Source organism: Ascaphus truei, chromosome 18, assembly GCF_040206685.1.
Source record: "Ascaphus truei isolate aAscTru1 chromosome 18, aAscTru1.hap1, whole genome shotgun sequence".
Taxonomy (NCBI): Eukaryota; Metazoa; Chordata; class Amphibia; order Anura; family Ascaphidae; genus Ascaphus; species Ascaphus truei.
The window spans coordinates 27,268,838-27,286,791 of record NC_134500.1 but is presented as its reverse complement, the minus strand read 5'-3'; the positions used below and the strand labels follow the sequence as shown (position 1 = coordinate 27,286,791).

Here is a 17,954-nt window from a genome sequence, read left to right as displayed (position 1 = left end):
GCAAACCGGTGGGAAGAGACAGGCCGAAGCAAACCGGGGGCAAGAGACAGGCTGGGGTAAGAGACAGGCCGAAACAAACCAGGGGCAAGAAACAGGCTGTGGCAAACCTGGGTGGTGGGGAAAGAGACAGGTTGGGGCAAACCGGGGTGGGGGGTGGGTTCAAGAGACAGGTTGGGGGGAAGAGATAGGCCAGGGGAGAAGAGACAGGCTGTTTCTTTTTTCTCTCCATGTTGCACTCTCCATCTCTGCCCCCCCCCAATATCCCCCACTCCTTATCTCTCACCATCCCTCTCTCTCCCCCCCCCCCCCCCCCACACCCCCCTTACCTCTACGGAACGGTCACTGCGGATTTTCTCCTCAAGTTCAGAGAAGGATTTGGACGCAAACGGAGCTTTCCCAAACAGAGCCTCTGTGTGAGAGACATAGGGTGAGACGCAGCTCTGCGTGGTCCCGCCATCACCCCAAAACACCCGGGGGCCAACACGTACACCCACGCAATACAACCATCTCCCCCCAAAAACACACAGGGGCCCAACATGTACACCAACGCAATATAACCATCTCCCCCCAAACACACACAGGGGCCCAACAAGTACACCAACGCAATACAACCATCTCCCCCAAACACACACAGGGGCCCAACAAGTACACCAACGCAATACAACCATCTCCCCCCAAACACACACAGGGGCCCAACAAGTACACCAACGCAATACAACCATCTCCCCCCAAACACACACAGGGGCCCAACAAGTACACCAACGCAATACAACCATCTCCCCCCAAACACACACAGGGGCCCAACAAGTACACCAACGCAATACAACCATCTCCCCCCAAACACACACAGGGGCCCAACAAGTACACCAACGCAATACAACCATCTCCCCCCAAACACACACAGGGGCCCAACAAGTACACCAACGCAATACAACCATCTCCCCCAAACACACACAGGGGCCCAACAAGTACACCAACGCAATACAACCATCTCCTCCAAACACACACAGGGGCCCAACACGTACACCAACGCAATACAACCATCTCCCCCCAAACACACACAGGGGCCCAACAAGTACACCAACGCAATACAACCATCTCACCCCAAACACACACAGGGGCCCAACAAGTACACCAACGCAATACAACCATCTCCCCCCAAACACACACGGGGGCCCAACAAGAACACCAACGCAATACAACCATCTCCCCCCAAACACACACGGGGGCCCAACACGTACACCAACGCAATACAACCATCTCCCCCCAAACACACTCAGGGGCCCAACACGTACACCCACGCAATACAACTATCTCCCCCCAAACACACACAGGGGCCCAACAAGAACACCAACGCAATACAACCATCTCACCCCAAACACACACAGGGGCCCAACAAGTACACCAACGCAATACAACCATCTCCCCTAAACACACACAGGGGCCTAACATGTACACCAACGCAATACAACCATCTCCCCCCAAACACACACGGGGGCCCAACACGTACACCAACGCAATACAACCATCTCCCCCCAAGCACACACAGGGGCCCAACATGTACACCAACGCAATACAACCATCTCCCCCCAAACACACACAGGGGCCTAACACATACACCAACGCAATACAACCATCTCACCCCAAACACACACAGGGGCCCAACAAGTACACCAACGCAATACAACCATCTCCCCCCAAACACACACAGGGGCCCAACAAGTACACCAACGCAATACAACCATCTCCCCCCAAACACACACAGGGGCCCAACACATACACCAACGCAATACAACCATCTCCCCCCAAACACACACGGGGGCCCAACAAGAACACCAACGCAATACATCCATCTCACCCCAAACACACACAGGGGCCCAACAAGTACACCAACGCAATACAACCATCTCCCCCCAAACACACACACAGGGGCCCAACACGTACACCAACGCAATACAACCATCTCCCCCCAAACACACACAGGGGCCTAACACATACACCAACGCAATACAACCATCTCCCCCCAAACACACACAGGGGCCCAACATGTACACCAACGCAATACAACCATCTCCCCCCAAACACACACAGGGGCCCAACACGTACACCAACGCAAAACAACCATCTCCCCCCAAACACACACAGGGGCCCAACATGTACACCAACGCAATACAACCATCTCCCCCCAAACACACACGGGGGCCCAACAAGTACACCAACACCAATACAAGCATCTCCCCCCAAACACACACAGGGGCCCAACACGTACACCAACGCAATACAACCATCTCCCCCCAAACACACACAGGGGCCTAACACATACACCAACGCAATACAACCATCTCACCCCAAACACACACAGGGGCCCAACAAGTACACCAACGCAATACAACCATCTCCCCCCAAACACACACAGGGGCCCAACAAGTACACCAACGCAATACAACCATCTCCCCCCAAACACACACAGGGGCCTAACACATACACCAATGCAATACAACCATCTCCCCCCAAACACACACAGGGGCCCAACATGTACACCAACGCAATACAACCATCTCCCCCCAAACACACACAGGGGCCCAACACGTACACCAACGCAATACAACCATCTCCTCCAAACACACACAGGGGCCCAACATGTACACCAACGCAATACAACCATCTCCCCCCAAACACACACGGGGGCCCAACAAGTACACCAACACAATACAACCATCTCCCCCAAACACACACAGGGGCCCAACAAGTACACCAACACAATACAACCATCTCCCACAAACACACACAGGGGCCCAACACGTACACCAACGCAATACAACCATCTCCCCCCAAACACACACAGGGGCCCAACAAGTACACCAACACAATACAACCATCTCCCCCCAAACACACACAGGGGACAAACACGTACACCAACGCAATACAACCATCTCCCCCCAAACACACACGGGGGCCTAACATGTACACCAACGCAATACAACCATCTCCCCCCAAACACACACGGGGGCCCAACAAGAACACCAACGCAATACATCCATCTCACCCCAAACACACACAGGGGCCCAACAAGTACACCAACGCAATACAACCATCTCCCCCCAAACACACACAGGGGCCTAACACATACACCAACGCAATACAACCATCTCCCCCCAAACACACACAGGGGCCCAACATGTACACCAACGCAATACAACCATCTCCCCCCAAACACACACAGGGGCCCAACACGTACACCAACGCAATACAACCATCTCCCCCCAAACACACACAGGGGCCCAACATGTACACCAACGCAATACAACCATCTCCCCCCAAACACACACGGGGGCCCAACAAGTACACCAACACAATACAACCATCTCCCCCAAACACACACAGGGGCCCAACAAGTACACCAACGCAATACAACCATCTCCCCCCAAACACACACAGGGGCCCAACAAGTACACCAACGCAATACAACCATCTCCCCCCAAACACACACAGGGGCCCAACAAGTACACCAACGCAATACAACCATCTCCCCCCAAACACACACAGGGGCCCAACAAGTACACCAACGCAATACAACCATCTCCCCCCAAACACACACAGGGGCCCAACAAGTACACCAACGCAATACAACCATCTCCCCCCAAACACACACAGGGGCCCAACAAGTACACCAACGCAATACAACCATCTCCCCCAAACACACACAGGGGCCCAACAAGTACACCAACGCAATACAACCATCTCCTCCAAACACACACAGGGGCCCAACACGTACACCAACGCAATACAACCATCTCCCCCCAAACACACACAGGGGCCCAACAAGTACACCAACGCAATACAACCATCTCACCCCAAACACACACAGGGGCCCAACAAGTACACCAACGCAATACAACCATCTCCCCCCAAACACACACAGGGGCCCAACAAGTACACCAACGCAATACAACCATCTCCCCCCAAACACACACAGGGGCCCAACAAGTACACCAACGCAATACAACCATCTCCCCCCAAACACACACAGGGGCCCAACAAGTACACCAACGCAATACAACCATCTCCCCCAAACACACACAGGGGCCCAACAAGTACACCAACGCAATACAACCATCTCCTCCAAACACACACAGGGGCCCAACACGTACACCAACGCAATACAACCATCTCCCCCCAAACACACACAGGGGCCCAACAAGTACACCAACGCAATACAACCATCTCACCCCAAACACACACAGGGGCCCAACAAGTACACCAACGCAATACAACCATCTCCCCCCAAACACACACGGGGGCCCAACAAGAACACCAACGCAATACAACCATCTCCCCCCAAACACACACGGGGGCCCAACACGTACACCAACGCAATACAACCATCTCCCCCCAAACACACTCAGGGGCCCAACACGTACACCCACGCAATACAACCATCTCCCCCCAAACACACACAGGGGCCCAACAAGAACACCAACGCAATACAACCATCTCACCCCAAACACACACAGGGGCCCAACAAGTACACCAACGCAATACAACCATCTCCCCTAAACACACACAGGGGCCTAACATGTACACCAACGCAATACAACCATCTCCCCCCAAACACACACGGGGGCCCAACACGTACACCAACGCAATACAACCATCTCCCCCCAAGCACACACAGGGGCCCAACATGTACACCAACGCAATACAACCATCTCCCCCCAAACACACACAGGGGCCTAACACATACACCAACGCAATACAACCATCTCACCCCAAACACACACAGGGGCCCAACAAGTACACCAACGCAATACAACCATCTCCCCCCAAACACACACAGGGGCCCAACAAGTACACCAACGCAATACAACCATCTCCCCCCAAACACACACAGGGGCCCAACACATACACCAACGCAATACAACCATCTCCCCCCAAACACACACGGGGGCCCAACAAGAACACCAACGCAATACATCCATCTCACCCCAAACACACACAGGGGCCCAACAAGTACACCAACGCAATACAACCATCTCCCCCCAAACACACACACAGGGGCCCAACACGTACACCAACGCAATACAACCATCTCCCCCCAAACACACACAGGGGCCTAACACATACACCAACGCAATACAACCATCTCCCCCCAAACACACACAGGGGCCCAACATGTACACCAACGCAATACAACCATCTCCCCCCAAACACACACAGGGGCCCAACACGTACACCAACGCAAAACAACCATCTCCCCCCAAACACACACAGGGGCCCAACATGTACACCAACGCAATACAACCATCTCCCCCCAAACACACACGGGGGCCCAACAAGTACACCAACACCAATACAAGCATCTCCCCCCAAACACACACAGGGGCCCAACACGTACACCAACGCAATACAACCATCTCCCCCCAAACACACACAGGGGCCTAACACATACACCAACGCAATACAACCATCTCACCCCAAACACACACAGGGGCCCAACAAGTACACCAACGCAATACAACCATCTCCCCCCAAACACACACAGGGGCCCAACAAGTACACCAACGCAATACAACCATCTCCCCCCAAACACACACAGGGGCCTAACACATACACCAACGCAATACAACCATCTCCCCCCAAACACACACAGGGGCCCAACATGTACACCAACGCAATACAACCATCTCCCCCCAAACACACACAGGGGCCCAACACGTACACCAACGCAATACAACCATCTCCTCCAAACACACACAGGGGCCCAACATGTACACCAACGCAATACAACCATCTCCCCCCAAACACACACGGGGGCCCAACAAGTACACCAACACAATACAACCATCTCCCCCAAACACACACAGGGGCCCAACAAGTACACCAACACAATACAACCATCTCCCACAAACACACACAGGGGCCCAACACGTACACCAACGCAATACAACCATCTCCCCCCAAACACACACAGGGGCCCAACAAGTACACCAACACAATACAACCATCTCCCCCCAAACACACACAGGGGACAAACACGTACACCAACGCAATACAACCATCTCCCCCCAAACACACACGGGGGCCTAACATGTACACCAACGCAATACAACCATCTCCCCCCAAACACACACGGGGGCCCAACAAGAACACCAACGCAATACATCCATCTCACCCCAAACACACACAGGGGCCCAACAAGTACACCAACGCAATACAACCATCTCCCCCCAAACACACACAGGGGCCTAACACATACACCAACGCAATACAACCATCTCCCCCCAAACACACACAGGGGCCCAACATGTACACCAACGCAATACAACCATCTCCCCCCAAACACACACAGGGGCCCAACACGTACACCAACGCAATACAACCATCTCCCCCCAAACACACACAGGGGCCCAACATGTACACCAACGCAATACAACCATCTCCCCCCAAACACACACGGGGGCCCAACAAGTACACCAACACAATACAACCATCTCCCCCAAACACACACAGGGGCCCAACAAGTACACCAACACAATACAACCATCTCCCACAAACACACACAGGGGCCCAACACGTACACCAACGCAATACAACCATCTCCCCCCAAACACACACAGGGGCCCAACAAGTACACCAACACAATACAACCATCTCCCCCCAAACACACACAGGGGCCCAACAAGTACACCAACGCAATACAACCATCTCCCCCCAAACACACACGGGGGCCCAACACGTACACCAACGCAATACAACCATCTCCCCCCAAACACACACAGGGGCCTAACATGTACACCAACGCAATACAACCATCTCCCCCAAACACACACAGGGGCCCAACAAGTACACCAACACAATACAACCATCTCCCCCCAAACACACACAGGGGCCCAACACGTACACCAACGCAATACAACCATCTCCCCCCAAACACACACAGGGGCCCAACAAGTACACCAACACAATACAACCATCTCCCCCCAAACACACACGGGGGCCCAACACGTACACCAACGCAATACAACCATCTCCCCCCAAACACACACAGGGGCCCAACACGTACACCAACGCAATACAACCATCTCCCCCAAACACACACAGGCGCCCAACATGTACACCAACGCAATACAACCATCTCCCCCCAAACACACACAAAAGGGGCGCAACATGTACACCAACGCAATACTACCATCTCCCCCCAAACACACAGATGGGCGCAACACGTACACCAACGCAATACAACCATCTCCCCCCAAACACACACATGGGCCCAACAAGAACACCAACGCAATACAACCATCTCCCCCAAACACACACAGGGGCCCAACATGTACACCAACGCAATACAACCATCTCCCCCCAAACACACACATAGGGGCGCAACACGTACACCAACGCAATACAACCATCTCCCCCCAAACACACACACAGAGGGGCGCAACACGTACACCAACGCAATACAACCATCTCCCCCAAACACACACAGGGGCCCAACACGTACACCAACACAATACAACCATCTCCCCCAAACACACACAGGGGCCCCAACAAGTACACCAACACAATACAACCATCTCCCCCAAACACACACAGGGGCCCCAACAAGTACACCAACGCAATACAAGAGCACAAATCTGGCTGCGTTTGTTTCTCTGGAAATTAATTACATGTTACATTTCTTAGGAGTGTTTGTCAATCAAGTGTTTTCTTCATCCTTATTCCCCCTGTCCTAATCCCCCCATCCTTATTCCCCCTGTCCTAATCCCCCCATCCTTATTCCCCCTGTCCTAATCCCCCCATCCTTATTCCCCCAGTTCTAATCACCTCATCCTTATTCCCCCTGTCCTAATCCCCCCATCCTTATTCCCCCTGTTCTAATCTCCCCACCCTTATTCCCCCAGTCCTAATCCCCCCATCCTTATTCCCCTGTCCTAATCCCCCCATCCTTATTCCCCCTGTTCTAATCTCCCCACCCTTATTCCCCCAGTCCTAATCCCCCCATCCTTATTCCCCGTCCTAATCCCCCCATCCTTATTCCCCCTGTCCTAATCCCCCCACCCTTATTCCCCCTGTCCTAATCCCCCCATCCTTATTCCCCCTGTCCTAATCCCCCCATCCTTATTCCCCCTGTCCTAATCCCCCCATCCTTATTCCCCCTGTCCTAATCACCCCATCCTTATTCCCCCTGTCCTAATCACCCCATCCTTATTCCCCTGCCCTAATCACCCCATCCTTATTCCCCCTGCCCTAATCCCCCCATCCTTATTCCCCCTGTCCTAATCACCCCATCCTTATTCCCCCTGCCCTAATCCCCCCATCCTTATTCCCCCTGTCCTAATCACCCCATCCTTATTCCCCCTGTCCTAATCACCCCATCCTTATTCCCCCTGTCCTAATCCCCCCATCCTTATTACCCCTGTCCTAATCCCCCCATCCTTATTCCCCCTGTCCTAATCCCCCCATCCTTATTCCCCCTGTCGTAATCCCCCCATCCTTATTCCCCCTGTCTTAATCCCCCCATCCTTATTCCCCCTGTCTTAATCCCCCCATCCTTATTCCCCCTGTCCTAATCTCCCCATCCTTATTCCCCCTGTCCTAATCCCCCCATCCTTATTCCCCCTGTCCTAATCCCCCAATCCTTATTCCCCCTGTCCTAATCCCCCATCCTTATTCCCCCTGTTCTAATCACCCCATCCTTATTCCCCCTGTCCTAATCCCCCCATCCTTATTCCCCCTGTTCTAATCCCCCCATCCTTATTCCCCCTGTCCTAATCCCCCCATCCTTATTCCTGCTGTCTTAATCCCCCAATCCTTATTCCCCCTGTCCTAATCCCCCCATCCTTATACCCCGTCCTAATCCCCCCATCCTTATTCCCCCTGTCCTAATCCCCCCATCCTTATTACCCGTCCTAATCACCCCATCCTTATTACCCCTGTCCTAATCCCCCCATCCATATTCCCCGTCCTAATCCCCCCATCCTTATTCCCCCTGTCCTAATCCCCCCATCCTTATTCCCCCTGACATCAGTCTGCTCTGTGTGTATCAGTGTGTGTGTGTGCGTCAGTCTGCTCTGTGTGTATCAGTGTGTGTGTCAGTCTGCTCTGTGTGTATCAGTGTGTGCGTCAGTCTGCTCTGTGTGTATCAGTGTGTATCAGTGTGTGTGTGTGTGTGTGTCAGTCTGCTCCGTGTGTATCAGTGTGTGTGCGGCAGTCTGCTCCGTGTGTATCAGTGTGTGCGTCAGTCTGCTCTGTGTGTATCAGTGTGTATCAGTGTGTGTGTGTGTGTGTGTGTCAGTCTGCTCCGTGTGTATCAGTGTGTGCATCAGTCTGCTCTGTGTGTATCAGTGTGTGTGTTAGTCTGCTCTGTGTGTATCAGTGTGTGCGTCAGTCTGCTCTGTGTGTATCAGTGTGTATCAGTGTGTGTGTGTGTGTGTGTGTGTCAGTCTGCTCTGTGTGTATCAGTGTGTGTGCGTCAGCCTGTTCTGTGTGTATCAGTGTGTGCGTCAGTCTGCTCTGTGTATATCAGTGTGTGTGCGTCAGTCTGCTCTGTGTGTATCAGTGTGTGTGTGTGTGTCAGTCTGCTCTGTGTGTATCAGTGTGTGTGCGTCAGTCTGCTCCGTGTGTATCAGTGTGTGTGTGTCAGTCTGCTCTGTGTGTATCAGTGTGTGTGTATAAGTCTGCTCTGTGTGTATCAGTGTGTGCGTCAGTCTGCTCTGTGTGTATCAGTTTGCGCGTCAGTCTGCTCTGTGTGTATCAGTGTGTGTGTGTGTGCGTCAGTCTGCTCTGTGTGTATCAGTGTGCGTCAGTCTGCTCTGTGTGTATCAGTGTGTGTCAGCCTTCTCTGTGTGTATCAGTGTGTGTGTGTGTGTGCGTCAGTCTGCTCTGTGTGTATCAGTGTGTGCGTCAGTCTTCTCTGTGTGTATCAGTGTGTGCGTCAGTCTGCTCTGTGTGTATCAGTGTGTGTGTGTGTGTGTGTGTGTGCGTCAGTCTGCTCTGTGTGTATCAGTGTGTGCGTCAGTCTTCTCTGTGTGTATCAGTGTGTGCGTCAGTCTGCTCTGTGTGTATCAGTGTGTGTGTGTGTGCGTCAGTCTGCTCTGTGTGTATCAGTGTGCGTGTCAGCCTGCTCTGTGTGTATCAGTGTGTGCGTCAGTCTGCTCTGTGTGTATCAGTGTGTGCGTCAGTCTGCTCTGTGTGTATCAGTGTGTGCGTCAGTCTGCTCTGTGTGTATCAGTGTGTGCGTCAGTCTGCTCTGTGTGTATCAGTGTGTGCGTCAGTCTGCTCTGTGTGTATCAGTGTGTGCGTCAGTCTGCTCTGTGTGTATCAGTGTGTGCATCAGTCTGCTCTGTGTGTATCAGTGTGTGCGTCAGTCTGCTCTGTGTGTATCAGTGTGCATCAGTCTGCTCTGTGTGTATCAGTGTGTATCAGTGTGTGCGTCAGTCTGCTCTGTGTGTATCAGTGTGCGCGTCAGTCTACTCTGTGTGTATCAGTGTGTGCGTCAGTCTGCTCTGTGTGTATCAGTGTGCGCGTCAGTCTGCTCTGTGTGTATCAGTGTGTGCATCAGTCTGCTCTGTGTGTATCAGTGTGTGCGTCAGTCTGCTCTGTGTGTATCAGTGTGCATCAGTCTGCTCTGTGTGTATCAGTGTGCGTCAGTCTGCTCTGTGTGTATCAGTGTGCGCGTCAGTCTGCTCTGTGTGTATCAGTGTGTGTCAGCCTTCTCTGTGTGTATCAGTGTGTGTGTGTGTGTGTGTCAGTCTGCTCTGTGTGTATCAGTGTGCGTCAGTCTGCTCTGTGTGTATCAGTGTGTGTCAGCCTTCTCTGTGTGTATCAGTGTGTGTGTGTGCGTCAGTCTGCTCTGTGTGTATCAGTGTGTGCGTCAGTCTGCTCTGTGTGTATCAGTGTGCCCGTCAGTCTGCTCTGTGTGTATCAGTGTGTGCGTCAGTCTGCTCTGTGTGTATCAGTGTGTGCGTCAGTCTGCTCTGTGTGTATCAGTGTGTGCGTCAGTCTGCTCTGTGTGTATCAGTGTGTGCGTCAGTCTGCTCTGTGTGTATCAGTGTGTGCGTCAGTCTGCTCTGTGTGTATCAGTGTGTGCGTCAGTCTGCTCTGTGTGTATCAGATTGTGCGTCAGTCTGCTCTGTGTGTATCAGTGTGTGCGTCAGTCTGCTCTGTGTGTATCAGTGTGTGCGTCAGTCTGCTCTGTGTGTATCAGTGTGTGCGTCAGTCTGCTCTGTGTGTATCAGTGTGTGTGTCAGTCTGCTCTGTGTGTATCAGTGTGCGCCAGTCTGCTCTGTGTGTATCAGTGTGCGCGTCAGTCTGCTCTGTGTGTATCAGTGTGTGCATCAGTCTGCTCTGTGTGTATCAGTGTGTGCGTCAGTCTGCTCTGTGTGTATCAGTGTGCATCAGTCTGCTCTGTGTGTATCAGTGTGCGTCAGTCTGCTCTGTGTGTATCAGTGTGCGCGTCAGTCTGCTCTGTGTGTATCAGTGTGTGTCAGCCTTCTCTGTGTGTATCAGTGTGTGTGTGTGTGTGTGTCAGTCTGCTCTGTGTGTATCAGTGTGCGTCAGTCTGCTCTGTGTGTATCAGTGTGTGTCAGCCTTCTCTGTGTGTATCAGTGTGTGTGTGTGCGTCAGTCTGCTCTGTGTGTATCAGTGTGTGCGTCAGTCTGCTCTGTGTGTATCAGTGTGCCCGTCAGTCTGCTCTGTGTGTATCAGTGTGTGTGTCAGTCTGCTCTGTGTGTATCAGTGTGTGCGTCAGTCTGCTCTGTGTGTATCAGTGTGTGTGCGTCAGTCTGCTCTGTGTGTATCAGTGTGTGCGTCAGTCTTCTCTGTGTGTATCAGTGTGTGTGTGCGTCAGTCTGCTCTGTGTGTATCAGTGTGTGTGTGTGTGTGTGTGTGTCAGTCTGCTCTCTGTGTATCAGTGTGTGTGTGTGTGTGTGTGTGTGTGTGTCAGTCTGCTCTGTGTGTGTCAGTCTGCTCTGTGTGTATCAGTGTGTGTCAGTCTGCTCTGTGTGTATCAGTGTGTGTGTCAGTCTGCTCTGTGTGTATCAGTGTGTGTGTGTGTGTGTCAGTCTGCTCTGTGTGTATCAGTGTGCGTCAGTCTGCTCTGTGTGTATCAGTGTGTGTCAGCCTTCTCTGTGTGTATCAGTGTGTGTGTGTGCGTCAGTCTGCTCTGTGTGTATCAGTGTGTGCGTCAGTCTTCTCTGTGTGTATCAGTGTGTGCGTCAGTCTGCTCTGTGTGTATCAGTGTGTGTGTGTGTGCGTCAGTCTGCTCTGTGTGTATCAGTGTGCGTGTCAGTCTGCTCTGTGTGTATCAGTGTGTGCGTCAGTCTTCTCTGTGTGTATCAGTGTGTGTTTGTGTGTCAGTCTGCTCTGTGTGTATCAGTGTTTGCGTCAGTCTGCTCTGTGTGTATCAGTGTGTGCGTCAGTCTGCTCTGTGTGTATCAGTGTGTGCGTCAGTCTGCTCTGTGTGTATCAGTGTGCGTGTCAGTCTGCACTGTGTGTATCAGTGTGTGCGTCAGTCTGCTCTGTGTGTATCAGTGTGTGCGTCAGTCTGCTCTGTGTTTATCAGTGTGCGCGTCAGTCTGGTCTGTGTGTATCAGTGTGTGTGTCAGTCTGCTCTGTGTCTATCAGTGTGTGCGTCAGTCTGCTCTGTGTGTATCAGTGTGTGCATCAGTCTGCTCTGTGTGTATCAGTGTGTGCGTCAGTCTGCTCTGTGTGTGTGTATCAGTGTGCATCAGTCTGCTCTGTGTGTATCAGTGTGTGCGTCAGTCTGCTCTGTGTGTATCAGTGTGCGTGTCAGTCTGCACTGTGTGTATCAGTGTGTGCATCAGTCTGCTCTGTGTGTATCAATGTGTGCGTCAGTCTGCTCCGTGTGTATCAGTGTGTGCGTCAGTCTGCTCTGTGTGTATCAGTGTGTGTGTCAGTCTGCTCCGTGTGTATCAGTGTGTGCATCAGTCTGCTCTGTGTGTATCAGTGTGTGTGTCAGTCTGCTCTGTGTGTATCAGTGTGTGCGTCAGTCTGCTCTGTGTGTATCAGTGTGTGTGTGTGTCAGTCTGCTCCGTGTGTATCAGTGTGTGTGCGGCAGTCTGCTCCGTGTGTATCAGTGTGTGTGTATCAGTCTGCTCTGTGTGTATCAGTGTGTGCGTCAGTCTGCTCTGTGTGTATCAGTGTGTGCGTCAGTCTGCTCTGTGTGTATCAGTGTGTGTGCGTCAGTCTGCTCTGTGTGTATCAGTGTGTGTGTGTGTGTGTGTGTCAGTCTGCTCTGTGTGTATCAGTGTGTGTGTGTGTGTGTGTGTGTCAGTCTGCTCTGTGTGTATCAGTGTGGGTGTGTGTGTCAGCCTTCTCTGTGTGTATCAGTGTGTGTGTCAGTCTGCTCTGTGTGTATCAGTGTGTGTGTGTGTGTGTCAGTCTGCTCTGTGTGTATCAGTGTGCGTCAGTCTGCTCTGTGTGTATCAGTGTGTGTCAGCCTTCTCTGTGTGTATCAGTGTGTGTGTGTGTGCGTCAGTCTGCTCTGTGTGTATCAGTGTGTGCGTCAGTCTTCTCTGTGTGTATCAGTGTGTGCGTCAGTCTGCTCTGTGTGTATCAGTGTGTGTGTGTGTGCGTCAGTCTGCTCTGTGTGTATCAGTGTGTGCGTCAGTCTTCTCTGTGTGTATCAGTGAGTGCGTCAGTCTGCTCTGTGTGTATCAGTGTGTGTGTGTGTGTGCGTCAGTCTGCTCTGTGTGTATCAGTGTGCGTGTCAGTCTGCTCTGTGTGTATCAGTGTGTGCGTCAGTCTGCTCTGTGTGTATCAGTGTGTGCGTCAGTCTGCTCTGTGTGTATCAGTGTGTGCGTCAGTCTGCTCTGTGTGTATCAGTGTGTGCGTCAGTCTGCTCTGTGTGTATCAGTGTGTGCGTCAGTCTGCTCTGTGTGTATCAGTGTGTGCGTCAGTCTGCTCTGTGTGTATCAGTGTGTGCGTCAGTCTGCTCTGTGTGTATCAGTGTGTGCGTCAGTCTGCTCTGTGTGTGTGTATCAGTGTGTGCATCAGTGTGTGCGTCAGTCTGCTCTGTGTGTATCAGTGTGCGTGTCAGTCTGCACTGTGTGTATCAGTGTGTGCATCAGTCTGCTCTGTGTGTATCAATGTGTGCGTCAGTCTGCTCCGTGTGTATCAGTGTGTGCGTCAGTCTGCTCTGTGTGTATCAGTGTGTGTGTCAGTCTGCTCCGTGTGTATCAGTGTGTGCATCAGTCTGCTCTGTGTGTATCAGTGTGTGTGTCAGTCTGCTCTGTGTGTATCAGTGTGTGCGTCAGTCTGCCCTGTGTGTATCAGTGTGTGTGTGTGTGTGTGTCAGTCTGCTCTGTGTGTATCAGTGTGTGTGCGGCAGTCTGCTCCGTGTGTATCAGTGTGTGTGTATTAGTCTGCTCTGTGTGTATCAGTGTGTGCGTCAGTCTGCTCTGTGTGTATCAGTGTGTGCGTCAGTCTGCTCTGTGTGTATCAGTGTGTGCGTCAGTCTGCTCTGTGTGTATCAGTGTGCGTGCGTCAGTCTGCTCTGTGAGTATCATTGTGTGCGTCAGTCTGCACTGTGTGTATCAGTGTGTGTGCGTCAGTCTGCTCTGTGTGTATCAGTGTGTGTGTGTGTGTGTGTGTGTGTGTGTCAGTCTGCTCTGTGTGTATCAGTGTGTGTGTGTGTGTGTGTCAGTCTGCTCTGTGTGTATCAGTGTGTGTGTGTGTGTGTCAGCCTTCTCTGTGTGTATCAGTGTGTGTGTCAGTCTGCTCTGTGTGTATCAGTGTGTGTGTGTGTGGGTGTCAGTCTGCTCTGTGTGTATCAGTGTGCGTCAGTCTGCTCTGTGTGTATCAGTGTGTGTCAGCCTCCTCTGTGTGTATCAGTGTGTGTGTGTGTGCGTCAGTCTGCTCTGTGTGTATCAGTGTGTGCGTCAGTCTTCTCTGTGTGTATCAGTGAGTGCGTCAGTCTGCTCTGTGTGTATCAGTGTGTGTGTGTGTGTGTGTGTGTGTGCGTCAGTCTGCTCTGTGTGTATCAGTGTGCGTGTCAGTCTGCTCTGTGTGTATCAGTGTGTGCGTCAGTCTGCTCTGTGTGTATCAGTGTGTGCGTCAGTCTGCTTTGTGTGTATCAGTGTGTGCGGCAGTCTGCTCTGTGTGTATCAGTGTGTGCGTCAGTCTGCTCTGTGTGTATCAGTGTGTGCGTCAGTCTGCTCTGTGTGTATCAGTGTGTGCGTCAGTCTGCTCTGTGTGTATCAGTGTGTGCGTCAGTCTGCTCTGTGTGTATCAGTGTGTGCGTCAGTCTGCTCTGTGTGTATCAGTGTGCGCGTCAGTCTGCTCTGTGTGTATCAGTGTGCGCGTCAGTCTGCTCTGTGTGTATCAGTGTGCGCGTCAGTCTGCTCTGTGTGTATCAGTGTGCGCATCAGTCTGCTCTGTGTGTATCAGTGTGTGCGTCAGTCTGCTCTGTGTGTATCAGTGTGTGCGTCAGTCTGCTCTGTGTGTATCAGTGTGCGCGTCAGTCTGCTCTGTGTGTATCAGTGTGCCCGTCAGTCTGCTCTGTGTGTATCAGTGTGCGCGTCAGTCTGCTCTGTGTGTATCAGTGTGTGCATCAGTCTGCTCTGTGTGTATCAGTGTGTGCGTCAGTCTGCTCTGTGTGTATCAGTGTGTGCGTCAGTCTGCTCTGTGTGTATTAGTGTGTGCGTCAGTCTGCTCTGTGTGTATCAGTGTGTGCGTCAGTCTGCTCTGTGTGTATCAGTGTGTGCGTCAGTCTGCTCTGTGTGTATCAGTGTGTGCGTCAGTCTGCTCTGTGTGTATCAGTGTGCGCGTCAGTCTGCTCTGTGTGTATCAGTGTGCGCGTCAGTCTGCTCTGTGTGTATCAGTGTGTGCATCAGTCTGCTCTGTGTGTATCAGTGTGTACGTCAGTCTGCTCTGTGTGTATCAGTGTGCGCGTCAGTCTGCTCTGTGTGTATCAGTGTGTGCGTCAGTCTGCTCTGTGTGTATCAGTGTGCGCGTCAGTCTGCTCTGTGTGTATCAGTGTGTGTGTGTGCGTCAGTCTGCTCTGTGTGTATCAGTGTGCATGTCAGTCTGCTCTGTGTGTATCAGTGTGTGCGTCAGTCTGCTCTGTGTGTATCAGTGTGTGCGTCAGTCTGCTCTGTGTGTATCAGTGTGTGCGTCAGTCTGCTCTGTGTGTATCAGTGTGTGCGTCAGTCTGCTCTGTGTGTATCAGTGTGTGCGTCAGTCTGCTCTGTGTGTATCAGTGTGTGCGTCAGTCTGCTCTGTGTGTATCAGTGTGTGCGTCAGTCTGCTCTGTGTGTATCAGTGTGTGCGTCAGTCTGCTCTGTGTGTATCAGTGTGTGCGTCAGTCTGCTCTGTGTGTATCAGTGTGCGCGTCAGTCTGCTTTGTGTGTATCAGTGTGTGCATCAGTCTGCTCTGTGTGTATCAGTGTGTGCGTCAGTCTGCTCTGTGTGTATCAGTGTGCATCAGTCTGCTCTGTGTGTATCAGTGTGCGTCAGTCTGCTCTGTGTGTATCAGTGTGCGCGTCAGTCTGCTCTGTATCAGTGTGCGCGTCAGTCTGCTCTGTGTGTATCAGTGTGTGCGTCAGTCTGCTCTGTGTGTATCAGTGTGCGCGTCAGTCTGCTCTGTGTGTATCAGTGTGTGTGTCAGTCTGCTCTGTGTGTATCAGTGTGTGCGTCAGTCTGCTCTGTGTGTATCAGTGTGTGTGCGTCAGTCTGCTCTGTGTGTATCAGTGTGCGCGTCAGTCTGCTCTGTGTGTATCAGTGTGTGTGTCAGTCTGCTCTGTGTGTATCAGTGTGTGCGTCAGTCTGCTCTGTGTGTATCAGTGTGTGCGTCAGTCTGCTCTGTGTGTATCAGTGTGTGTGTGTGTGTCAGTCTGCTCTCTGTGTATCAGTGTGTGTCAGCCTTCTCTGTGTGTATCAGTGTGTGTGTCAGTCTGCTCTGTGTGTATCAGTGTGTGTGTGTGTGTCAGTCTACTCTGTGTATCAGTGTGCGTCAGTCTGCTCTGTGTGTATCAGTGTGTGTCAGCCTTCTCTGTGTGTATCAGTGTGTGTGTGTGCGTCAGTCTGCTCTGTGTGTATCAGTGTGTGCGTCAGTCTTCTCTGTGTGTATCAGTGTGTGCGTCAGTCTGCTCTGTGTGTATCAGTGTGTGTGTGTGTGCGTCAGTCTGCTCTGTGTGTATCAGTGTGCGTGTCAGTCTGCTCTGTGTGTATCAGTGTGTGCGTCAGTCTTCTCTGTGTGTATTAGTGTGTGTTTGTGTGTCAGTCTGCTCTGTGTGTATCAGTGTGTGCGTCAGTCTGCTCTGTGTGTATCAGTGTGTGCGTCAGTCTGCTCTGTGTGTATCAGTGTGTGCGTCAGTCTGCTCTGTGTGCATCAGTGTGCGTGTCAGTCTGCACTGTGTGTATCAGTGTGTGCATCAGTCTGCTCTGTGTGTATCAGTGTGTGCGTCAGTCTGCTCTGTGTGTATCAGTGTGCGCGTCAGTCTGCTCTGTGTATCAGTGTGTGCGTCAGTCTGCTCTGTGTGTATCAGTGTGCGCGTCAGTCTGCTCTGTGTGCATCAGTGTGTGTGTCAGTCTGCTCTGTGTGTATCAGTGTGTGCGTCAGTCTGCTCTGTGTGTATCAGTGTGTGCATCAGTCTGCTCTGTGTGTATCAGTGTGTGCGTCAGTCTGCTCTGTGTGTGTGTATCAGTGTGCATCAGTCTGCTCTGTGTGTATCAGTGTGTGCGTCAGTCTGCTCTGTGTGTATCAGTGTGTGCGTCAGTCTGCTCTGTGTGTGTGTATCAGTGTGCATCAGTCTGCTCTGTGTGTATCAGTGTGTGCGTCAGTCTGCTCTGTGTGTATCAGTGTGCGCGTCAGTCTGCTCTGTGTGTATCAGTGTGTGCATCAGTCTGCTCTGTGTCTTGTATGTTTGTGTCTTGTATGTTTGTGTCTGTGTCAGTCTGCTCTGTGTGTGTGTGTATCAGTGTGTGTGTCAGTC

The 17,954-nt window shown here is 52.1% G+C and overlaps 1 protein-coding gene across 1 annotated transcript in view; it reads right to left on the bottom strand.

Annotated features, from left to right (window-relative positions):
- ULK3 (unc-51 like kinase 3) overlaps positions 1–17,954 on the bottom strand; it is a 59,924-nt gene that overhangs the window by 29,595 nt on the left and 12,375 nt on the right. The window contains 1 exon segment of the mRNA XM_075575942.1: positions 327–409. Coding sequence (XP_075432057.1) covers positions 327–409 — 83 coding nt within the window.